A 24,592-nucleotide genomic window follows, 5' to 3' on the forward strand; every position below is an offset into this window, starting at 1 on the left:
TAATACTGTAAGGTATTCATCAGGATTAGATTCGGGTGAGACAGCAGCTGTCTGTCTGCTCAGAAGTGCTTGGGAGATGTTGTAGGGCACTTTCTAAAAAGTTATTTAATAATGACTCATCCTTAGATCATCATTATACCAGCTGTATAATGGACAGTCCACATGCATGGAGTATAATGCCTATTGATAGAATATAGACTGAGGATCAATTCAATCTTATCTGTTTCTGAGTCACTCTTGATAGGTTTGTAATTGGGTGGACAAGTCAACAGTTTATGTTACTCTTGATGTCAGCCTATGGGTTCCACGTACACTTGGATGCAAACCAGTGACCTCAAGAAGTTTCTCCAGCCATCTTCACAGATAAGACCCAATTTCCCCCCCAGGATCTCCACTACTCCCAAGACCTCCACAGAACATCTTGCTGAATGTTGCATCCCTACATTCCCTCATTCAGAGAAACCAGGTATTTTCCAGTGTTTTCTTTTCTCTTCCTCATAGTTGTATTGCTGATGATTTGCTGAACAGGTGCACTTTTCTGAAGGGTCGCTAGTGTATATTTAGCTTTTGAAACCTGAGAATTGTGCCCACTGATTGGTGGATAGGGGCACATGATAACCGAAGTGCCGTTGCAGCTGTGAGCTTTTGCCCGGCGTTTCTCAGGAGGGAAGAGTTGGGGAGGCTCTGGCAGTTTGGGAAACGTTTTAACTTTAAAGTCACCGGTAAGCAAAGGAAAAAACACAAAATCAAACAGCACACCAGATTTTACTCTCCAGCACTCTTTGCATGGCCTGCTCTGTTGGACTGACCATCTTCTACAGCCTGTTGGTAGATGGAAGTGATGCTGAGGGCGATGCTGGTCCTTTAACCACAGCCTGATAAAAATCATCTGACTTTATTGGCCACCATTGCAGGAACAACCAATTACTCAAAGCTGGAACTTATTCCTGGACTTTGTTTTTCTCGGAAGACTTTCTGAAGCAACTCACCTCATGGACAGGAGTTTGTTAAAGTCCCATCCACATTCCTCTCAATCTTTCTGATGAAAAAGCATAGAAAAGCATTATTTCATATCATTTTCTGGGAGTTGGGTCCTAAAAAAGGGTAGTTAGTGGTCAGACCTAAAATTAACCTGTAGCCTCAGAAGGCATTGGAGCTCCACTAGCTAAACAAAGCCAGCCAATCAGCCCGCAGCATTGGCTTACATGACAAATAGCTGGAGCGATTCAGAGCAGCTGTCGCAAGGCTTCAACCAGGAGGCGCTTCGTTTTGGGGGGTCTTAGGTGTCAAACCCTCTCAACTAACAAGGCCTGCAGAAAAATTTCCGCACAAAATAACATTTTTGCTTTTGTTGATCCACCCACGCTAAAGTGTCGGCTCAGTCAGAGGAAAACTGACACATTTTTTGTCTTTGTTTAGGTTTGCAGGAATACATAAAGTGGAATAGGAGATTGGGACACGAGTGGATGGAAAGCGAGCATCTTCTTTACTGTAGGGTTGCTGAAATTCTACTGTAACCTTCTATAGTAAAGGTACGTCAACTTTTTAGTTTGGTTCTTTAACTTGAACGCTGAAATTCATAGCCTGTTGTTAATGCCTCTTTGTAGAGTGTCCTTCAAGTCCTGGTGAATCTGAAAGCTTTATTTGCCATCTAAAGTATTCAAAAACACCTCAGTGTTTATTTCTCAGTGTCTGTGACAGGAATTAGTTTAATGCAGTTAGTAAATATTTACAAATATGTACTATACAGATTAGCACTTGCTAGTGTCTGATAGTCTTTAATTTGCTTGGGTAGACTCAATAAATCTGTTTGAAGATGGCATCAGAAGAAGAGTATGAAGAGGAGATTGTGGAGGAGGAGGTAAGATACAAATCTAATACATTGCAATGCATATTTTATCATTTATTTACCCTCATTCATTGAAAGAGTGACAGTAATGCCACTCTACATTATTTCACTTTGCCCCTTGAATAGCTTATATAGGCTTTTCACATTAACGCCTCATAGATCTCAGTCCCATAGGTGTACTGGCGAACCCTATGAATAGTGGTCTATGATATCTCCACCGTCAGCAGTTCAGTATGAGCTGCCTTGTCGTATATGATTAGCATTGGATCCCATTTCAGATGACCTCTTCCTTGGAGGCCAGTGCACAAAATTCCATTCAATACATATTTCATTCCCAGTAATAAATGTATCTCTGCTTTCTTTTCAATAGATGCAATTAATTTAATACCTTGACGAGATATCAATTACGTACGTGGCAAACCATCCTTTACTTGATAGTAAATGACCCCTGCAGGAGTTTGTCATCATCTGATAATAAGATCTTATTATGAATGAACATGCTAATGTAATGTTTTCCTGATCACACCAAAAGAAGCCTGAATGGAAATAACCATTGTTAGATATAATACTCTCACTTTTATACTAACAGTGGGATTATGTTCTGTTCAGAGCAGCTAATTCGACCTGCAAGCTTCATTATGAGCAGAAAATCACGTGTTATTTCAAACTTAATCGATTGGTTGGTACCATATTTGGAGGTATTTTGGCTGATTTACTTAAAACAACATTTATTGGGACAGTTCATGACAGATTTAGTTTCTGATTTGAAATATGTTATTTAAATATGATTTCGGCAAGTCATTTTTTGTTAATAGAGCTAATTTTTAAGATTTAACCACAGCTCCTCTTGAAGCTTCCAGCAGTTTTCGTTTACCTCAATGTGTTTTTGTCATGTTATTCATTGAAATTCTGTCTGTACATGTCTATCTGAGTGTTCAATGGAAGAGTGAAAGCAGAAGGTTGATACTTTAATTCAGTATTTCCAAGAGAAATAGAGTTAAAGTAGACCTTGTATACTTTCATGTCCATTTCTATTGTAGATATCTTATAGGGGTTTACCAAACTTTTCATTGATTCGGTGTTAGAGATTTCTTTTTGAAAGAACAAATGCTTTTGGATTCCCCTTTAACATATGCAGGAAATGGAAATTCGTCATCTTGCATTTTGAGCAGATGGAAATCTCAACACAATATTTTGAATTATATACGTTACACGCTCTGATTTCACTACTGCTTTCATTTACACTTAGAATAGAACCTGAAAGGTATCAGCGTTAATTAAGATGGCTTCTTTTATTGGATCTGGGGACAGCAGAGAATTACATTTTGTTCTTTTATATTTTATTGATTTTTCTGATACAGTCTATAAAATTATATTGAAATTTTTTCAGAACTTATTATTTACAGGTATAGAGTTTTATAAATAAATGTGGCACTAATAAAAATCTATATATCAAAAGTTTTGTGGATTATTTTTATATGCTTATCTCCCCATTAATGGAAAAAGCAGCCTTCAGCTTTGGCTGAGTTGTTCTTTCAAGAGATACAAATATAGAAGTGGACATCTACGGCTGACTCGCTGGGAGGCAAATGAGACGAGCCGTGTTGTAAATTACACTCCTTTTACTGTTAACGTCATGCTGTTAAAATGCTTTGGGGGGAGGGGAGGACCTGTGGAAAAAAACACCTGTAAGAGTTGGAGATAGAGATTGTGCTTCACAGTATATTCATTGAATTCACTGAATCTCCCATATCTTGTCTGTTAAGTGAAAGATAAAGAAAAATGGTATATAATGCACAGGCTAATAAAACCTGCATACTGTAAGAATTTTCTGCTGCCCGCTGGTCCAAATAAAGAAGCCTCTAGCTACTGTAAATTCATAAATTTGGAGTGTTTTTTTCCTGCTCTGGTTTCATATGGGTTTTACACGATCTTAGGCCTTGTGATGTTGTTGTCAGTGACGGTTTCAGAGAGTTCTGTCATGATATCTGACTAAAGACCAGTAGGGGATAGTTTATTCTCTGGACAGTTTGGGAGTCAAATGTAGGTGTTTGTTTTGGAATTTGTTCCCTGACCCGCTGTTTCTATTTACTACCATGACAATAACGTTAGCTGCAAATAATAATAGCGGTGAGGTCATTAGGGCGCTAAAATGTTCTTAGCACTGGCCAGTCATACGGCTCTGTCAATCAGCGACAGAGCTCCACTGGGAAAAAAAGCCTCATTAGTATATTTTTATTCCCTAAACAATTACTGGAGGATTCAGTTACCAGCAAATTAAATAGAATTTAGTAAAACTATTTTCTGTGGGGAAAAATATAATATTAAAGAATGTACTTAGTGAGATTTTTATGAGCAACTATCAATTTAGAAAGACATGAGCAACATTAAGCAATTCTTTTTTTTTATTTTAATGTCCTAAAACTACAGAGCCCCACACATGATATGTGGGAAACAAGTTAGTTCCCATGACTTATTAATCCAAGTTATTGATTTGTTTTAATTTAGTTAAAGTGTGGGAATGAAAGAACAAATTAGTACTACATGGTCATAAGTTAATAAGTCATGGGAATTAATTCTTGATTCGTGGCCATCTGTTTTTTTTTATAATTTTTTTTTTATGTCATCTGCAGAGCCAATATCAGGACCATTTTTCTCTGGGTTTTTTTTATGTAATTTTATCATGGTTATTGGAATAATATTTATGCACAGTTGCTTTGCAATCTACAGTACATAGTTTAAAACATATTTTTGGCATGTTAAGCTTAAAATTGTATGTTTATCTTTTATTCTGAATGGCTATAAAAAGGTTATGCAAAAATAAAACATTAAATATGTAAATTACTTTACCTGTTTGTTGAACACAGTGGTCTAATGATGTTTTTGATTCTTCAGAGACCCACCAAATTAAGTAATTTGTCGATAAACCTGATATTAAACGTTCATTAAAAAATTAAGAAAAAGAAAAGTGTCAAGAAATATCAGTCAAACCGATTATTTTTCTATCTCTTATTTTGTTATATGGTAAAAATGACATGGAACCCTCTTATTAGCATGCTGAAATTATGCAAGACTGGTTAATGGATGACTCTGCAATGTAATTAATGTAAACATGAATAACGACATATATCTGGTACAATGACTTCGGTAAGCCTAGAGAGGATCCAACTACATTAAATGTATTTCTGGTCAAAATGTGGATTTTAAGAAAGACTTCAGATATACAAAGAGGAGCACTCATATTAGGAAAAAGTGCAATGATGGCGGAATAAGTCCCGCCTTCTTAATAAAAGCCAATGCTTATGACTGCACATGCATCCAGCCAAAAAAAAAAAAAAAAAATGATAAGAGCATTTAAAAACCAAATCTAGGAGACAGTTGTTTGTTTCAATTATGAAATTTTATCATAAGCTTGGTGAACAGCTTTGGAGAATTTGATGTTTCCCCATTCAGAGAGATGGGAGCTGTACTTTCATGACTGAAATGGCTGCCCGAGAGGCGTTTCAAAGATGGCCGCTGACTGAGTGAAATGAATTGCCTTAAAGGGAATTTAGGGGATTAAGGGATTTTATGTCTACGAGAACCAGAGCTGGAAAAAGTCACTTTTCTAGATTGTAGTGTTTTCCTGAAGTGTGTGATCGTCATTTTGAAAGCCCAGAGTTTTTCCTATATTTATAGTACTACGAGGAGGGTCCAACAATCACCACCACGTCCACCTCAATGTCTCATGGTGTTGAGGTAAATGATCATCCCAGGTGAAACGGATCTGCGTCCCTCCCACATGCCATGGGGGCTATTCCATTCCTTCACATACTAGTTTAGTTTGTATTAGTTAGAACTATCCAAATGGTACCAACTTAAAGAGTGGATTATTAAACAAACTCCCTTGTTTAACAATTCATATGTCAGTAAAAATTTAATATTACGTCCAAATTAAATCCTTTGAGTAGCACATTTACAAAAAATAGCCCCCATGATACAGAGCCATGCAAATGTCATAGCGTTAGTGAACAGTGAGGGTGTGGTAATAGAGCTTTCTTTATGTGAGTTAATGTGATGTTTACTTCAGTTTATATTTTTTAAAGCTGTGGTAGTATGCGGTAACTAATGCTTTAAGCACTTTGTTTGACTGTCCCGAAAGAGTATGTTCTGTAGTTTTCTTAAATAAACATTAACTGAATTACTATCTATCTAGCCAATACTAATTTACTGACCTGTCTTTGAAATATGCTGTTTAACCTTTTCACTCATTTGCTATAAAAAGCCAAGTATTCATTTGCATGGTAAATTAAACTAACGAATTGTTTGAATCGTTTACAAAATTAGATGTACCAAACAGGCTTTGTGATTGCTTATAATGATAATGGAAATGAGGTATTTTGGTCCCACAAAACTGTGCCCCCAAGAGAGATGTAAAGTTCTCCAAAACAGTTTGGCCTTCAACGATGAAATACTGTAAATGTGAAAGATGTTAGAGATGTTTCTCATTTATAGCACCATTTGTCTTGAATGTTGATTGCTCTTCTTTTTTTTTTAAAAGTCCGCACCAGGTGGACTTCCCAGACGGTCAGTCAGGAAGAAGGTGAAGGTGGACACCTCAAAGTTCATGACTCCTTACCTGGCACACAGCCAGAAGATGCTTGACCAGTACAGCCATGTAAGAAAATATTTTGTGCTATTAATTCACAAGTTTCTTTGACTGATGTTTTGTTCTTATTTCATTGAAATTAACTAGACTGTTAACGATCCCAAAGCCTCATAACTGTGAGTTACATTATTTGTGGCCGACAACAGAAACAGATTAGCATAAAATGAATGTGACCACATCATGTCCGTAGGTCACAGTTTGAGAACCATCAGAATAAAACCAGATATTTGATAGAAGTTCAAAAGTTTGGGACAGTAAGATTCGTTTTTTTTTAAGAAAGTAATCATTTTATTCAGCATGGATGCTTTTTGATCAAAAGACTTTTACATTAGAGAAAATCTGTTTTAAATAAATGCTGTTCTTTTTTATTCGATTCATCAAAGAATTCGGAAAAAAATATCATGGTTTCCACAAAAATATTAAGCATTTTCTATTTTAATAATAATAATAAAAAATTCTTAATCACCAAATCAGCAAACTTTTACACAGTACTGTATTGTTTTGTATGCTTTTGTAGAATAAATACAGGGAGGAATATGATAAATCAAAGGGGCAGCCCTATGCCATTTCGGCTGACACACCTGAGATGATTCGTATCAAGAAGGCCCAGGAGCAGCTTAGTGAGGTATGTACCCTTTGTGGATCATATATTACTATATTCTGTCAGAATATAGTTTGCAAAATCTTCATGTTCACGTGGGCTATTTTTGAATATAGCTGATGCTTTATGAAACCTCTTTAGTCTAAGCTCTTAATAAACAATGTACAGATAGCTTACTTCATGCGAAATTCTAGCTGATGCTGTGAATTTCGCTAACAATACATATTTTTGATAACCCAGGTGAAATACCGTATGGAGGGACTGAAGGCCAAAACCACCAGCCTCTATGATGGTGAGGCTCGCGAGATTGCCCACGTGAAGCATGTCTCTGAGCTCATCAGCAAAGTAAGTGCTTGTGTCATAGACTTGTGAATTCTAATTAATGTTTAATAATCAAGTTGAATAATAATAACAGAATTGTTTAAACTGTCTTGATATTATGCTGTTAAGCTTTAAGAAGTCATCCCCATAATGCTTTGGTAGAGAGACAGCACTGTAGGGAAAAGAACTAAGTGATTCAGTGCACTGTAGAAATTATTGAATTCATGTGCAATACTGCTCAGTAAAGAGTTTTGTTTTATTTGAACTCAAGACGTCAGTCCTCAATATTGCATTCTAAAGCCCAATTCTGACTGGATTAGTTTAACATGGAGAGGTGGGGTAAAGTACTTACCAGAGCTTCTCATGAATGTTAGTCCCATCCCAATGTGCCATCTCAGTAATCAATGTCAGTAAAAATTACGGCAACTTTTACCTTCTATAAAAAGGTCCGGAAAAATAACCTAAGGTAATACTAATCCTGTGCGAATATACCAGCTGTAAATGTATGTAAATATTCCGTCATGTCCTGTTTAAAAGTAGTTTCCCGCGGTTTTTCAAGTATTGAGGCACTTGAGAAAGCATTCAGTTGCGTTCTAGACGGTGGGGCAAGTCTGTGGCAAAACGCAAGTGTTTTCCGCATCAAAAAGAAGGTATTTTAGCTTTGGTTAAGTACCTACCAACAGAATCCAATCAGAATTCATTTAATTAATCGATCGTTCGATCAGACCTAACTGTTATGTATATCTATAGATTAATGTGTTTGCGCACGTGGTGACGGCGGTGCGTCAATCGAGTTACTCCTCCCACTTCTGCTAGTTTTAGATTTCTTATCACGTGCCAATTGTCCATTAATATTACAGACGACCTGTGGTAAAATTACTTTACTCCATCTAACGTTACCCTTGTAAAACTAATCCCGTCCGAATATAAGAAGAAAAGACTACCCAACTATCGATTCTTTTCCTTTTGTTGTTTATTGTCATATAAAATAAGTTCTCCATATACACCTTCTCCAGGTTCTGTACAGGCAGAAATGGGACGAGACCAAGGATAGGTACTTGCTCCCTCCTGACGCCCCTGAGCTGGTTCTTGCTGTGAAGAATGCAGCAAATTACAGCAAGGTAGATCTCTGATTCTTATCTTAGTATTAGATAAGCGCTAAAGTAAAATGTATTCATTGATTCACCCTCTACAATGATTTAATATCCCTATCAGAAATTGTACACTGAGGCGTGGGATGAGGATAAGACCATGTACTATCCATACAGTGACAGTCCAGAGCTGCGCAGGGTGGCCAAGGCCCAAAAAGACCTCAGTGATGTAAGTCAAATTGTGAAATTTCAAAAATCAACTATCATTAAACTGTCATGGAAAAACAAAAGCTTTTTGTCTCTAAACTAAATATTTTATTTTACCTAAAAAATTATTACAAATGCTCTTACTGCATACCTTGTCTCAAAAATATGTTGTGCTCCACCTTCACAGATTGTCTACAAGAAGGGCCATGATGAGCGCAAGGCAAAGTACACGTCTCTGGCTGATCCCCCGGAGATGGAACTGGCAAAGAAAAACTTTGCCAATCGTAGTGATGTAAGACTTCCCTGGTTTTTGTGCCTTCTGAATCAATTCCCATTTTCCTGAAGTGTTAAAAACGAGTCCTACCACAAATGGTCTTTTTAGTTTCCATCTATCAATCTATCAAAGTTATTTAAGTTTTGTTTAGCCCAAAGCAATACATTTTATTTGTAGTTATATTGTAGTTTTATATTATATTGTATTTTACGAAGTGAACAGCAGAAATTGTGTATAATGTAAATGTTTCTGTCCCTGCAACAATAGATTGTGCATGTAAGCCATAGGCTCGCCAAAGGTGAGAAATAATATAAAACCCTTAAATTCTTCACAGCTTAAATATCGTGAGGATTACAACAAGAACGTCAAGGGCAAATGGTGCGAAACCCCTTACTTTGATGTCGCTATTGCTAGAATGGCTATGGACAACATCAGCGACGTAAGTGCCATAAAGTCAGCGTTATTCAAAAACAGATGTTCTGATGGAATAGTTCAAATAAATATATTTATCAAAGTGAAACATGCACATTATTAATATAAAACATTCTTAATATTCAGATCAAATGTTACAAATTTTTAACTGAGTGTCACACTTTGATTTCTTTCCAGAAAAAATATACGGCTGAATTTGAAGATATGAAAGACCAAATTTATTTCATGCAAACAGACACACCAACGTATGCTTCCAATAAAAAGGCTCGCGAAGCTGCAAGTTCGGTAAGTTTTGAGAATTTATTTACACTCTTTTTTTCTTATTCTTTTTTATTTCTTCACACATATAGTGGAGTCTGATACCATATGAAAACCTGGTGATTTCTTTTACAGTATATAAACCTAGAAATATGCAGAATGTTTTTTTTTTTATATAAAATTAAAACAAAGAAATGTAATGATGTACACAAGCAATATTTAATCTATATAATCTATAAATGAGAGAATATAGCATTTTGACTAGTAGTAGTGTTTTTTACTTTTTATCACTGTATTTTCAGACTAGCTTTAGAACATTCCAGTATTCGTGCATTGCCTCCTGATTAAAAATAAAAGTGAGAGTACATATCAATGGACATACTTTTTTAGATCTCTTCTCATTGTATGGAAACAACCTTCCCGTGATGACTCTTTAAACAGATCATGAGTCAATCCAGAGATTCACATGACTGATGATCTGGTTATCTCTTTTGATCCCTGCTTTACTAATTTATCATTGCTGCATCACAAGTGAGGACATGAAAGAACAAACAGGATTAGATCCTGTGTATTTTTATACACGCAGTTTGCAAAAGTATGGAATTTGATTTGAGTAATTTCCAGCTCTGGATAAGTATGGAAAAAAGAAAAAATATATGTTTCCAGACAATTTCCCCTATTCAGTTTTCTAAAATATGAAATTAATAATTTCTAAAAATAAATGTATCATACAAGCAGAGTGATTTCATGGCAAAATCTTAGTGATTGTTTAGTGACAGTAAAACCCGAATTAGTGAATTCAAGGCGCACATTTTCATTATGCAAACTGTTTGTCTTTCTTTACCATAAGTAAGTTTCTTTTGGACTTCACTAAACGAATGTGTGACAGATAAACCAGCAACAAATAAAGGAGCAAATAATAATTTAATTCAGACTGTACTTTTCTGTTTGGAGATGGTGCAACATCAAACCACATTTACAATATCAAACTGATGTGTCAGAGGTGAATGTATGCAGGTTATAAAGGTTTCTTATTATGTAAGTGCATATCACTTTGAGAAAACCAATGAAAAATAACCTGATAAAATATTTACAGATGATTGTACTATATACTAAATATAATGCATATTATTTTACATTTGGTCTGAAAATCTACTGAAAGGTTTGTAAATTTGAGTCTGGAAAAGTAAGGAATTTTGAATTTGTAAAGGTGTAGGAACCTTGTGCAAAACAAACCGGGGAATCAAAACAGAGACGAATTTTTCTTCCTGGATTTCTTGTGAACATTTTGTGTTGTCTTTAAAATAATTTTCTGAGTCCTTTAAACACTTGAAGATCCCATGACTCACATCAGTTTCAGAATCATTTGTCATTTAATATATGCATTTTTTTCCACCTTCACAGGTCAAATATAAGAAGGACTATGAGAAGACAAAAGCCGTGTGCGATTACAACGTTCTCCCTGCTACAGAGAACCCCCTTCTCAGACAGCTGAGATACGCAGGCACCATCTTGAGTGATGTATGTTAATCCAGATCTTAATCATTATACTGTAGTGGTCTGCTTTGTCAGGACATTTTTATGGTCTAAGAGGACTTTACTAAGGTTCCTCATACTAAATATTACCACAAGACAGCTGAAATAAATGATTTAGTGAAATACAAATATTTACAAAACCAAAGTGATTTTTCCCCCTGTCTTTTTTTGTTGATGCTTGGTGTCATAGTGTTAATAATGAGTTAATGATGGCATGGATTATATCTTTAGAATTCAGTTAGTGTAACCATGCAGTTGATAAAAAAAAGACCTGATAACTGGATGGGATTTTATCTGTGTTGCCACTGTTTGACACATACGTTGTATGATCTGAGTATTTTGAAGCATTTTCGTCTCATGTTTATCTCAAATTGTTGGCTAATTTCTGACATTCCTTTCTTTTGTCTTTTCTAGAAAGTATATAAAGCTAGTTATGAGAAATCAAGGGGATCCAGCATCAATTACTGCAACACTCCCAAATTCAAGATGGATAGTGTATTGAAGAAATTCAGTGATGTAAGTGATCATTTCATAATTTGCTACAAACGTTTCATATTTCCTCGCATCTCAATTTTTTATCGTTCTCTTTCCTCAGACACGTTATAAAGAGAAGTATGAAAATCAGGTGAAGGGTCATTATGTTGGTAGCTATGAAGATATATTTACAGTTCACTGCCGGAAAATGGAAGAAATGAAGAATGATGTAAGTTTCCATAATGTGGAAATGCATATATTTTCATCTTCTTGATCACAAAAAATATATTTGTGTATCCACATTTGCTTTCTTTCTCATTTAAAAGCAAAACTACAAAGCTGATTATGAGGACATAAAGACAAGATGTTTCTTCCCTCAAACTGTTACACCAGAATACGAAGTCAATAAGAAGCTTGATCAATGTAAAGATGTAAGTACATAAACTCCCTTTAATGGGTTGAATATAGAACCTGACTTTAGGTGATGTTTTTTTTGTGTGCGTTTTTCTCTTTTCAGAAAGTTTATCGTCAACATCCAGACAAGGTGAAGTTCACACAGGTGACAGACTCACCTGTTCAATTGCAAGCTGCCATCAACGCCCACCAGTTGAGTGATGTACGTAAAAAGATTTCATTATTATGACTGAATAAAACCAAAAAATCTGTGAAAAGTTTACCAGGTGATTTATGGACTTTGTTGAATCGTAATGTTGTCCTAGAAAAAAACCCTCATTCATCATTAGAGCACAGTTGTCAATTGCTGTTGACAATAGAGTCAGTCCATAGACATATTATTAGAACTGTTGTTTGTGCTATTTCGAGTGAAAGTCGCAGGCAGTCAAAGCCTAACAAACAACTATCCCTTTGAGACCGAGGAGCCATGTAGTGGTGTTTATCAAGCTCATCCTGCTCCGATGAACACCACAACCATAGAGCACTATGGAAACATTGTAGTTACTAGGGAAATATGTACCAAAATAATAATAATATAAGATAATAATAATATTAATCGGCTATATATATATATATATATATATATATGTTAAGATATAGAATATTATCATTAACACTTTTCTCTTTTTTTCTTTTCTACAGCTCAACTACAAGAAAAAGTATGAGAAGGAGAAGTTTAAGTGTTACATCCCTCCTGATTACCCTTTCTTCATTCAGTCTAGAGTTAATGCGTATAACCTTAGTGATGTAAGTTCATTCAATCTGCCTTTTAATTGATGAATTGCTGTTTCTAAGTTCATAGCATTAGATTGAACTGAAACCTGACCATAATACACTATTTTGTATTCACTGGAATGGTTTTCTATTTCATGTTCACAGACGTGTTACAAGTTTGAATGGGAAAAAACTAAAGCAAAGAAATTTGAGGTGAAAGGAGATACAATTTCAATCCTTGCAGCCCGTGCTCACACTAACATCGCTAGTGATGTAAGTAAATGGTATATTTGGGTTGTTTTCCTGACAGATTTCAGGCCATTGTGACACTGGTATGGTCTTTAATGTTAGGTGAAATACAAGAAGGAATATGAGAAGAACAGAGGACATATGGTCGGGGCTCTCAGCATCAACGATGACCCCAAGATCATGCACTCAGTACATGTTGCTAAGATCCAAAGTGAGGTACGGTTCAACTAGCACATTACTGATAACTTATGTACACAATCATAAAGCTTTTTTATGTACTAACAGTACATTTTTGATCCTTTGAAATACAGCGCGAGTACAAGAAAGACTATGAGAAGATGAAGACCAAGTACCATGCTCCACTGGACATGATGCTTGTGACTCTTGCTAAGAAATCTCAGGCCATTGCCAGCATGACTGGCTATAAGAAGATCTCAAACCATTACCTCCTCCCTTATGACAGCATATCACTGGACACGGCAAAGAAGGCAAATGTTATTCAGAGTAATGTAAGGATCCCTGCAGCTCTTACACACTTACACACAAGTTTAGTGTTGACAAGTGCAGTTTTCATTTCTTTCCTTAAAGATTTCCTGTTTAAACATAAAGTTGCGGTGGGACTTCGAAAGGCTTGTCTTTAAAAAAAAAAGAAAAGAGGAAAAAATAGCCAATAGCCAAACATCACTGCTGTTAACCATGCAAACCATGCTTTTCTTGTCAGAAGTCTTACATTACATTTACATTTATGCATTTAGCAATCCCCCGTGAGGCGATGTTGTTGTTCAAAAATATTTGACTATACAAAATTTTAGAGTGTTGAGTTATATTTGCATGTATTTTTTGTCTATGTTGATCTTGAAAGAGAAAGACATTGAATTTTGCATTTATATATCTGCTAAACGATCATTTTTAGGAGCATCTATTCCACAAGACATGGATTAAAATCACAAATCACAATTTTAACTTGATGAGGTCTTTAATGTACAGACTGTTTCTATTTCGAAGTCATTTTTATAATCTAAATACGATTTTTTTTCCATTTTAGTTATGTTTTTGATCATTAACTAGAAAAAGTCTATATAGCAAAAGTTGACCAACCATGCCTTTCATTTTTTGTGATACTTATGATACTTTGTGAAACTTGTGATATTTATTTTTCTCGTCATTTGTAACCACAGAATGAATACAAGTCAGACTACGATAACTATGTCAAAGGAACGCCTTGGATCCCTTACGGCTCCTTGGAAGTTGAGAAGTGCAAAAAATCGGGCCAGATCTTAAGTGAGGTATGGCACTTCAGAAAGAGGCAAAGTTTTCTTAATCTATATTGGATTTATGTTGTCATCAATCATGTAATATTTACATATTTCTCTTGCTTAGAAAAACTACAGGCAGAATCCAGACACTGTACCTTTTACTTCTATAGATGACCACCCTCTCCAGCTGCAGGCTAAAGCCAACCAAATAATAAGAAGTGATGTAAGGGAAAACAACCAACCAAACTTGGTTAAATGTTATTCTGAATAATGCCAAACCAGCACATTTATGTGAAATTGTGAATATTTTCCTCACTCTAGCTGCACTATAAAAAAGGTCTAGATAAAGTCCTTCAGAAATACTCCCTGCCTCCTGATGTCCCACAGTTCATTCAGGCCAGGTGTAATGCCTACAACATAAGCGATGTAAGTGAAAATGCCCTAATGTGTTTTATGATATTTGGCATGTTCTTTTTTGCAAAGGTGATGACTCTGTTTATCTATTGTGTATCTGCTTTTTCAGAAATGCTATAAGCTTGAATGGCTGAAGACTATTGCAAAGGGGTATGATCTGAAGTCTGACGCCATACCTGTAAAAGCTGCGAAGGCAGCCAGACATGCTGCTAGTGATGTAAGTGATGTGCCCTTTCATAGAGGAGAGTGATGGATGGAAAAGTGCAGTGTGGAACCGAAAAATGTTAAATACACTGTTTATTTATGATGATGCCTTTCAGGTTCAGTATAAGAAGCAGTATATGAAGGCAAGAGGCCATCATGTTGGCTTCCGCAGCCTCCAGGACGACCCCTTGCTGGTGCATTACATGGAGGTGGCTAAGATACAGAGTGAGAGGAACTACAAAAAGGATTACCACAAATCCAAGCTGAAGTACCACACCCCCGTAGACATGTTGAGTGTTGTGCAGGCAAAACATGCCTCTAAGGTTCAGACATATGCAGGATACAAGCAGCATTCCCATCATTACACCCTGCTGCCTGATGCCATGAACCTGGCGTTAGCTCGCTCCATGAACGTCAGCTCCAGTGATGTAAGAAAAAATCTATAATCTTAATATACAGTAAATGTTGGCTCAGCTCTTTGTGAAACTCTCTCATCTAGATTTACAGAAAATAATAGCAATACTTTTTATTTAACACATTTTACAAACCATATACCAATAAGTTTAAAAGTTTGGGGTCAGTAAGATTTTCTGAAGGAGACTTTTTTTCAGAGAGGACACAAGAACAAATGAATCAAAAGTGACAGTAAAAGCATTTATAATGTTACAAAGTAGTTCTATATCACGTTCTATTCATCAAAGAATCCTGAAAAAACATCACATTTTCCACAAAAATATTAGGCAGGTCAACTATTTATAATAACAAATGTTTCTTGAGCAGCAAGTCAGCATATTAGAATGATTTCTGAAGGATCATGACACTGAAGACTGGAGTAATGATGCTGAAAATTCAGCTTTTCCATTACAGGAATAAATTAAATATTAAAATAGAAAACAGGTATTGTATGATATTTACATAATTTTTTTGATCATTGTTTTGATCAAATAAATGCATTCTTGGTGAACATAAGAGACTATTACCATCCTCAAATTTGTCCAAATTTGAAAATATTACTGTCCCCTAATTCATAATTGTACATTTTAAAAATCAATAAATGCTTTTAACAATTAAGATCTTATAATCAAATGTTGAAGAAACTCACTATGCTTTTGATTATTTATTTTTTTATCTAGATCAGAGAATAATGATAATAAAGATGTGAGAAAATAGACACGTTAAAGTTTATAGTTCTGTGAATGTTTTTACTAAAATGTGCTGTTTAATTCCAATTCAGTTCCAGTATAAACAGGATTACGAGAACTACGTGAAGGGCACTGGCTGGATCCCCATCGGTTCACTGGATGTTGAAAGAGCAAAGACTGCTGGTGCAGCTCTCAATGAGAAGAAGTACAGGCAGCACCCAGACACTTTCAAGTTCACCAGCGTTCTGGACACCCCAGTCATGGAACAAGCCAAACTGAACGCACAGCAGCTAAGCGATGTGAGGGACAAATACATTCTGTTGTTTTATCGTTTGAGTCCTTAATGAGTATCCATAATGGAGGTTAGATGCATTTCTTTCTAAATCATGTCATATTGTTTTCTTTGTACAGAGACTGTACAAGGCCAGTGGTGAGAAGTTCAAGCACACTTACCATCTCCCTGCTGATGCACCAGAGCTCTTGCAAGCCAAGTACAACGCTGTCAATGTCAGCAAGGTAAGAGTGCTGTATATCTTATACTGTATACAACATTGAGACGGTTATCATAATCTAGTTCTGCTGAGAGCTTGTGTTTTCTTTTGCTTTCGCAGACATACTATACCTATGCACACAAGCAGGATCTACTGAAAGGACATCAAGTGAAGCATGATGCCATTTCTATCCTTGCTGCGAAATCCTCCAGGGATATTGCCAGTGATGTAAGCAAGCATATATTTAATTTATTAATATTGAATTTGTTTGAGTGTATTTTTGACTTACTGTATATACAACTGTGTTGTGTTGTTTTTTTATAGTACAAGTATAAGCTTGCATATCAGAAGGCAAGAGGCCACCACGTTGGCTTCCGCAGCCTCCAGGACGACCCCTTGCTGGTGCATTACATGGAGGTGGCTAAGATACAGAGTGAGAGGAACTACAAAAAGGATTACCACAAATCCAAGCTGAAGTACCACACCCCCGTAGACATGTTGAGTGTTGTGCAGGCCAAACATGCCTCCAAGGTTCAGACAAATGCAGGATACAAGCAGCACCATCACAACTATATCCTCCTTCCAGATGCCATGCACATTGGACTGGCTCGCAACATGATGGAGATCCAGAGTGATGTAAGAACAATTGAAAAAGGATATGTGGTACTTTTATTGTAAACCTGGAATGATTACTTATGTTTTGACAAAATAATTAACAGATCCCTTTTTATCTCTTCAGAATTTGTACAAATCAGATTTCAACAACATCTTCAAAGGAGCAGGCTGGGTTCCCATAGGTTCTATAGATGTTGAGAGGGCTAAGGCTGCCAACAAAGCCCTTGATGAGAAGTCGTACAGAATTCACCCCAGCGCATTGAAATTTTCCAGTCTAACAGACCAGATGAACATGGTTTTGGCCATGAGCAACACAAAACTACAAAATAAAGTAAGAGTACTTCAATAATCTATTCTGAATGATAACCACAATGATGCTATAGAACTGACTCACAAGTTCTTGTTTTATTTTTATTGCTTTTTAGACGGCCTATAAAGCCTCTGGAGAGAAATTCATGCACACCTACAATCTACCAGCTGATGCCCCAGAGTTCCTCCAGGCCAAATATAATGCCCAGACTATGAGTGAGGTGAATGAAGTGAACTGCAAATGACAAAATGTTTGTATGTTCTGTGTATGTACAAAGTGTTTACTTGTAATGGAAAAATACAATCTAAATTGAATAAAAGAGAAACGCTTTTCTGTTGGGTTCTATGTGTTAATATTAGATATTATGAAATAAAAATTAAAAATATTTTTTACAGCATTTATTATTGGCTTATTTTAAGTCTTAATGCATTACCTAATGTTAACATATATACCTCTTAATGTTAAATTGTGTATGTAGAAATTAAATGCTATAAAAGTTCATTGATAGTTTAACTTAATTATTGCATTAACACTTTTTCAACATATGCAGTCTTTACCACTGAAGTGTTTTAAAGTTTTTTCTTTTAAATGTATTTTCATGTCATATTTTTTTATAATTGTTTTTTATATATATACTATGACCTGATCAGTTAATAACATTTAATGTATTAAAGTAAACATTTTTTATTTTTTATTTGTTTGTTTGTTTGTTTTGAAAGACTAATATAATGTACATATTAACAAAAAATCTTATTTTTATAGTCAAACTACAAGGCTCGGTGGCTTGCGGACATTGCCAAAGGCTATGACATGAAATCTGATGCTATTTCCATTCTTGCTGCTAAACATGGAAGGCACATTGCCAGCAATGTAAGTGCAAAGTGCATCTTGCATTAAAATGTTTGAAAGGCCTGTTCAGCAGGTCCGAAAAATCTAAACCAAAAAATTATATAAATGGATATACTGGATTGATTAGAATGTATTGTTCTTTGATCATAGTACCAGTACAAAAAAGCATTTGAGAAGGCAAGAGGCCACCATGTTGGCTTCCGCAGCCTCCAGGACGACCCCTTGCTGGTGCATTACATGGAGGTGGCTAAGATACAGAGTGAGAGGAACTACAAAAAGGATTACCACAAATCCAAGCTGAAGTACCACACCCCAGTGGACATGTTAAGTGTTGTGCAGGCCAAAAATGCCTCCAAGGTTCAGACATATGCAGGATACAAGCAGCATTTCCATAATTACACCCTGCTGCCTGATGCCATGAACCTGGCATTAGCTCGCTCCATGAACATCAGCTCCAGTGATGTAAGTCCATAATTTTTCAAACCCATGCATCCCACCTGGAGGGGGTAGATCATAACTTGTGTGATCTTTATTACGATTGAAGTACAATTGGATTAACAAAAGATTGAACATTTTGTGTGTTGTCTCCCAGGTTGATTACAAGAGTGAGTACAATTGCACAGTGAAGGGTATGGGATGGGTGCCCATTGGTTCATTGGGAGTAGAGACTGCAAAGATTGGAGGAAAGATCTTGAGTGAACACAAGTACCGCACTCACCCCTCCAACTACAAGTTCCACAAACTTATGGACTCTATGGATCTCACATTGGCTACCGCCAACAATAAGATCATGGACAAGGCAAGCCTAGATCCTGTTTATTTTCATTGGTTTGACTGGTGAAAGATTAATGGTCAATCCATGAACATTTAAATGCTTTTGTTTGCAGAAATCCTACCATGCTGCCTGGGAACAGGACAAGCTTAAGGTTCATGTGATGCCTGACAGTCCTGAAATTGTCTTGGCCAAGGCCAATTCATTGAACATGAGCCAGGTATGATTCACAAGACTGACTTGCATTTATTCAAAATATTCTCATTAATAATCAAAGCAAAAAACACCAGTGCAGTATATTTCATTGCCTTTTCTATGTATTTTCAGAAACTCTACAAAGCTGGCCTTGAGGAAATGTATAAAAAGGGCTATGATCTCAAACCAGATGCTATATCGATCGTGGCTGCCAAAGCCGGCAGAAATATTGTTAGCAATGTAAGTATCCCATCAGCCATTGTCCTCTTGCTCTTATACTTGCTCTTATACTGTATGTTTGCAAAAATCCTTGATGTGTTGGAATCTTTTCTGATCAATCCATGTTTCTGCCATTACAGTACAAGTATAAGCTGGCATATGAGAAAGCAAGAGGCCACCATGTTGGCTTCCGCAGCCTCCAGGACGACCCCTTGCTGGTGCATTACATGGAGGTGGCTAAGATACAGAGTGAGAGGAACTACAAAAAGGATTACCACAAATCCAAGCTGAAGTACCACACCCCTGTGGACATGTTAAGTGTTGTGCAGGCCAAAAATGCCTCTAAGGTTCAGACATATGCAGGATACAAGCAGCATTTCCATAATTACACCCTGCTGCCTGATGCCATGAACCTGGCGTTAGCTCGCTCCATGAACATCAGCTCCAGTGATGTGAGTCATCCTCTTAAACTTTACGTGTCCTTTTTTTTAAGCAAAGCTTCCACTTCTGTCACTATAAATTGTCTAAATGAAACTTATATTTTTCAGGTTGAGTACAAGAGTGAGTACAATTGCACAGTGAAGGGTATAGGATGGGTGCCCATTGGTTCATTGGGAGTAGAGACTGCAAAGATTGGAGGAAAGATCCTGAGTGACCACAGGTACCGCACTCACCCCTCCAACTACAAGTTCCAAAAACTTATGGACTCTATGGATCTCGCATTGGCTACTGCCAACAATAAGATCATGGACAAGGTAGGTTACACTTTTGTAATTAACTCTTATGGTAATTATAAATTCTGAGATTTATCTGCATGTCATTTTTAAAGGATTATGTGGCTGGTCCCATTAATAAATAATATTTTAAATGCATTTTATTGCAGCAAGCTTACACAGATGCTTGGAACAAGGACAAGATAAAGATCCATGTCATGCCTGACATTCCGGAAATCGTTCTTGCAAAAGCTAATGCCATCAACATGAGTGAGGTTGGTGTAATCTTTAAATTGTTTACAAGAAGTTCAAATTGAGTAAAATACATTTTCAACAGAATATTTCCAGACACTTTGTCTGCTTTTGCTGGAACTAACTAATATATAATTTAATTAATATTAATATGCCATTTTGCTACGTTGTTTGGCAACAGCCTAAAGTTTGGATAATGATGTATATTTCGTTGTGGAAGATTTGTTTATTCCTATAATTATTGACAATAAATGTTACCCTTTGAGCATTGGTGTCTTCTATCATGGTGATTTTGTAGCCATTTTGTAAAAGAAATTAGGTAAGTCATGCCTAAGAATTATGTTTTGACTACAGAAAGCCTACAAAGCTGGACTGGAAGCCCTGAAGAAGAAAGGTTATGACCTCAAGGCAGATGCTGTATCAGTGATTGCGGCTAGGACCTCCACAAACATTGCCAGTGATGTGAGTTTCTCAAATAGATAATCAAATGTTTCTGTTACTAGCTTTATCCAAGTATTACCAGTTCTGACCTCTACAAATACTTTTTATTACAGTACAAGTACAAAAAGGAGTACAACAAAGCAAGAGGCCATCATATTGGCTTCCGTAGCATCCAGGACGACCCCTTGCTGGTGCACTACATGCAGGTGGCTAAGATTCAGAGTGATAAACTGTACAAGAAGGATTACCACAAGTCTAAACTGAAGTACCACACCCCCGTGGACATGTTGAGTGTTGTTCATGCTAAGCAGGCTACGGCTGTTCAGACCTTTGCTGGATACAGGCATATCGTTGCACAGAATAAAGTTCTGCCTGATGCCATGAACCTGGTACTAGCCCGCAACATGCAGACGATCGCAAGTGATGTGAGTCGGGATCTTTGTATTTTCTTATGTTTTAATGTCTTTGATAAAATGCTATTCTTTTTCAATTAGATTTTACATGGTGGATATGACAGCATTCTTTCTCATTCTGCAGAACGTCTACAAATCTGAGTATAACAATTACATCAAAGGAGTTGGATGGATTCCCATTGGATCTCTGGATGTGGAGAAAGCAAAAATTGCTAGCCGGATAGGCAGCGAGAAACAGTACCGCACACCTGCCAGTAACCACAAGTTCACTAAAGATATGTCTTCCATGGATCTGGTCCTAGCTGCAACCAACAATGACATCAACAACAAGGTGAAAATTGAAACCATTTGACTTGACACTGCGCTTTGCTTTTGAATATCTTGACTATTATGTTTAGTCAACTGACTTTCTTTTTAGTGACACATAATTAATAATAGCCAGTATAAGTTAATAATTTAAAATTGACCCATTTATTCTTTCTACAGCAAAAGTATATTTCAGCCTGGGAACAGGACAAAACCAAAGTTCACATTATGCCAGATTCGATGGAAGTGGCTCTTGCTCGTCAAAATAAAGTTAATTACAGTGAGGTTAGTGATGCCATCAGATTCTTAATTGTTGACTGATTGCAAGTAGTAATTGTCAAAGTATAATAGTAAAAAATTATTTCTTATTTTCCTTTAGAAACTTTACAGACTTGCCAATGAACAAGCAAAGAAAAAAGGTTACGATCTACGCGCTGACGCTATTGCAATTCTAGCTGCTAAAGCATCATGTGCCATTGCTAGTAATGTAAGTTTCTTCCTTATTGGACCCATCATATGATTACTATGTACTTATCAGAAAGTAATAGATGTTTTAATGGACTTTTCACAGTACAAGTACAAGACTGGTTATCGAAAGCAAGTTGGTCATCACATTGGAGCCCTAAGCGTCCAGGATGATCCTTTGCTAATGCTGGCTTTGAATTCAGCTAGAATTGCTAGTGATGCTCTCTACAAGAAGGACTTCAACAAGTCCAAGACCAAGTTTAACCTCCCAGTGGACATGATAGCTTTTGAGTTGGCCAAGAAGAACCAGATCCAAGTCAATGATGCCAACTACAGAACCTACCTGCACAACTGGACCTGCCTGCCAGACTCCAATGACGTTGTCCAGGCCAGACAATGTTATGAGATCCAGAGTGATGTATGTCTGAATTTACTGCAATTTTATACATATATAAATAAGGTTGAAGGGTCATTCTTATGAGGCTTGTATAGGCACTCTTTTCACACATGTCTGCTCTTAGGCGGTGTACAAATCTGATCTGAAGTGGCTAAAAGGGATGGGATGGGTCCCCATTGGTTCGATTGATGTTGAGAAGGTTAAAAAGGCTGGAGATATCCTAAGTGAACAGAAGTACCGTCAGCACCCAAGCAACTTCAAGTTCACTTGCACAACTGAAGATATGCCACTGGTCTTGGCTAAAGCCAATAATGACATCATGAACAAGGTACTGTAGCTGTACATTTGATATCTAGACACATATGGGACAGGTCTAAAATATTGTTTTTGACATTAATTTTGGTGTTTAATTCTCTCTCCATTCTGGCAGTCAAAATATGTTGAAGCTTGGAACAGTGATAAAACGAAGATTCACATCATGCCAGATGCAATGGACGTGGTTCTTGCAAAGCAAAACAAAGTAATCTATAGTGAGGTCAGTATTTAATATTTAAAACTAAATGCTCAGTTGTATATCAAAGTATTTCCAGTTGTAAAACTGAAACAAATATTATAAATATTGAGTATGAGACATAAACAGATTAAGAGCAATGAACATTGATTTTATGTGAAGACAACAAAAGATACATTATATTCTGCTGCTCCCACAAGTTTGTTCAAATATTTTGTGTGATTTGCTCTTCAGAAACAATATAAACTCGCCCATGAACTGGCCAAGAAGAAGGGTTATGATATGCGCAGTGATGCCATATCTATCATCGCTGCCAGAGCCTCCAGAGACATTGCTAGTGACGTAAGTACAACAAACTGATAAGGCAATATATGACACATTGAGGATATAATTTGCTACACTGAGAATATTTTCTTTCCTTGCAGTACAAGTACAAGACTGGTTACCGTAAGCAAGTTGGTCATCACATTGGAGCCCTAAGCGTCCAGGATGATCCTTTGCTAATGCTGGCTTTGAATTCAGCTAGAATTGCTAGTGATGCTCTCTACAAGAAGGACTTCAACAAGTCCAAGACCAAGTTTAACCTCCCAGTGGACATGATAGCTTTTGAGTTGGCCAAGAAGAACCAGATCCAAGTCAATGATGCCAACTACAGAACCTACCTGCACAACTGGACCTGCCTGCCAGACTCCAATGACGTCGTCCAGGCCAGACAATGTTATGAGATCCAGAGTGATGTATGTGATATCCATCTTCTGTTGAGCAAAATGCATGATCTTCATGGAATTGACTTTCCATTTTGTTTTTTAGTTTGTAGCCAGTATGCAAGAGTGTTATTAAAATAGAAAAAGGGATTGCTTGAGTCCCCAGAGATAAGAGATAAAGAGATAAAGCTACCAAGATACCAATGAATAAGATGTAGAGTCACTAACAGGTATTCTTTCAACATTTGCTCTTAGGCTGTTTACAAGGCTGATCTAAAATGGCTTAAAGGTCTCGGATGGGTCCCCATTGGTTCTCTTGATGTTGAGAAAGCGAAAAAGGCTGCAGATATCCTGAGTGAAAATAAGTATCGTCAGCACCCAAGCAACTTCAAATTCACCATGTCAACTCAAGACATGCCGATTGTCTTGGCTAAAGCCAACAATGATGTCATGAACAAGGTAACTGCTGATAAGATATTGCATATGCATGTGTAATTTTCTCATTTATTTAATTTGTTAAGTGTGTAGACAGTTGATGTGTGGAATGGATGTGAAGTATTTTTTCTTATTTTTTAATTTCATGCTCCTATTTGATAGCAACAATATGTTGACGCCTGGAACAAAGACAAGACAAAGGTCCATGTTATGCCAGATGCTATGGACATTGTACTAGCAAAACAAAACAAGGCCAACTACAGTCTGGTAAGTATGACACAACATTAGCCCCTTAATGGTGTATAATGGATGTTCTTGATTAATAATTTATATATTATTTTCTACTTTGTGAATTTTTAAAATAAAATAATTGTTTATTTG

At 36.6% G+C, this 24,592-nt stretch overlaps 1 protein-coding gene across 50 annotated transcripts in view; it reads left to right on the plus strand.

Annotated features, from left to right (window-relative positions):
- Positions 1-585: 585 nt before the first annotated feature.
- Positions 586-24,592, plus strand: part of neb (nebulin) — a 59,897-nt gene continuing 35,890 nt past the window's right edge. For 47 of the 50 annotated variants that reach the window (XM_084420666.1, XM_084420683.1, XM_084420681.1 and 44 more), the window contains exons 1-52: positions 623-722; positions 1,420-1,532; positions 1,796-1,861; positions 5,528-5,587; positions 6,390-6,506; positions 7,015-7,122; positions 7,339-7,443; positions 8,436-8,540; positions 8,635-8,739; positions 8,905-9,009; positions 9,326-9,430; positions 9,601-9,708; positions 11,086-11,202; positions 11,632-11,733; positions 11,813-11,920; positions 12,018-12,122; positions 12,209-12,307; positions 12,787-12,891; positions 13,024-13,131; positions 13,210-13,323; positions 13,419-13,616; positions 14,286-14,393; positions 14,488-14,586; positions 14,685-14,789; positions 14,887-14,994; positions 15,098-15,409; positions 16,216-16,422; positions 16,535-16,639; positions 16,735-16,842; positions 16,939-17,250; positions 17,354-17,560; positions 17,655-17,759; positions 18,302-18,409; positions 18,539-18,850; positions 18,981-19,187; positions 19,276-19,380; positions 19,488-19,595; positions 19,715-20,026; positions 20,123-20,329; positions 20,458-20,562; positions 20,894-21,001; positions 21,094-21,405; positions 21,518-21,724; positions 21,880-21,984; positions 22,079-22,186; positions 22,271-22,582; positions 22,686-22,889; positions 22,992-23,096; positions 23,307-23,414; positions 23,498-23,809; positions 24,032-24,235; positions 24,374-24,478. In XM_084420666.1, coding sequence (XP_084276792.1) covers positions 1,817-1,861; positions 5,528-5,587; positions 6,390-6,506; positions 7,015-7,122; positions 7,339-7,443; positions 8,436-8,540; positions 8,635-8,739; positions 8,905-9,009; positions 9,326-9,430; positions 9,601-9,708; positions 11,086-11,202; positions 11,632-11,733; positions 11,813-11,920; positions 12,018-12,122; positions 12,209-12,307; positions 12,787-12,891; positions 13,024-13,131; positions 13,210-13,323; positions 13,419-13,616; positions 14,286-14,393; positions 14,488-14,586; positions 14,685-14,789; positions 14,887-14,994; positions 15,098-15,409; positions 16,216-16,422; positions 16,535-16,639; positions 16,735-16,842; positions 16,939-17,250; positions 17,354-17,560; positions 17,655-17,759; positions 18,302-18,409; positions 18,539-18,850; positions 18,981-19,187; positions 19,276-19,380; positions 19,488-19,595; positions 19,715-20,026; positions 20,123-20,329; positions 20,458-20,562; positions 20,894-21,001; positions 21,094-21,405; positions 21,518-21,724; positions 21,880-21,984; positions 22,079-22,186; positions 22,271-22,582; positions 22,686-22,889; positions 22,992-23,096; positions 23,307-23,414; positions 23,498-23,809; positions 24,032-24,235; positions 24,374-24,478 — 7,449 coding nt within the window. In that variant the 5' untranslated portion in view covers positions 623-722; positions 1,420-1,532; positions 1,796-1,816. Of the gene's footprint in view, positions 723-1,228; positions 1,533-1,795; positions 1,862-5,527; positions 5,588-6,389; positions 6,507-7,014; positions 7,123-7,338; positions 7,444-8,435; positions 8,541-8,634; positions 8,740-8,904; positions 9,010-9,325; positions 9,431-9,600; positions 9,709-11,085; positions 11,203-11,631; positions 11,734-11,812; positions 11,921-12,017; positions 12,123-12,208; positions 12,308-12,786; positions 12,892-13,023; positions 13,132-13,209; positions 13,324-13,418; positions 13,617-14,285; positions 14,394-14,487; positions 14,587-14,684; positions 14,790-14,886; positions 14,995-15,097; positions 15,410-16,215; positions 16,423-16,534; positions 16,640-16,734; positions 16,843-16,938; positions 17,251-17,353; positions 17,561-17,654; positions 17,760-18,301; positions 18,410-18,538; positions 18,851-18,980; positions 19,188-19,275; positions 19,381-19,487; positions 19,596-19,714; positions 20,027-20,122; positions 20,330-20,457; positions 20,563-20,893; positions 21,002-21,093; positions 21,406-21,517; positions 21,725-21,879; positions 21,985-22,078; positions 22,187-22,270; positions 22,583-22,685; positions 22,890-22,991; positions 23,097-23,306; positions 23,415-23,497; positions 23,810-24,031; positions 24,236-24,373; positions 24,479-24,592 lie in introns of those variants that run through there. The other 3 variants (XM_084420677.1, XM_084420655.1, XM_084420688.1) reach the window with 3 other exon arrangements.

Source organism: Rutilus rutilus (genome assembly GCF_951802725.1).
Source record: "Rutilus rutilus genome assembly, chromosome: 10".
Taxonomy (NCBI): domain Eukaryota; kingdom Metazoa; phylum Chordata; class Actinopteri; order Cypriniformes; family Leuciscidae; genus Rutilus; species Rutilus rutilus.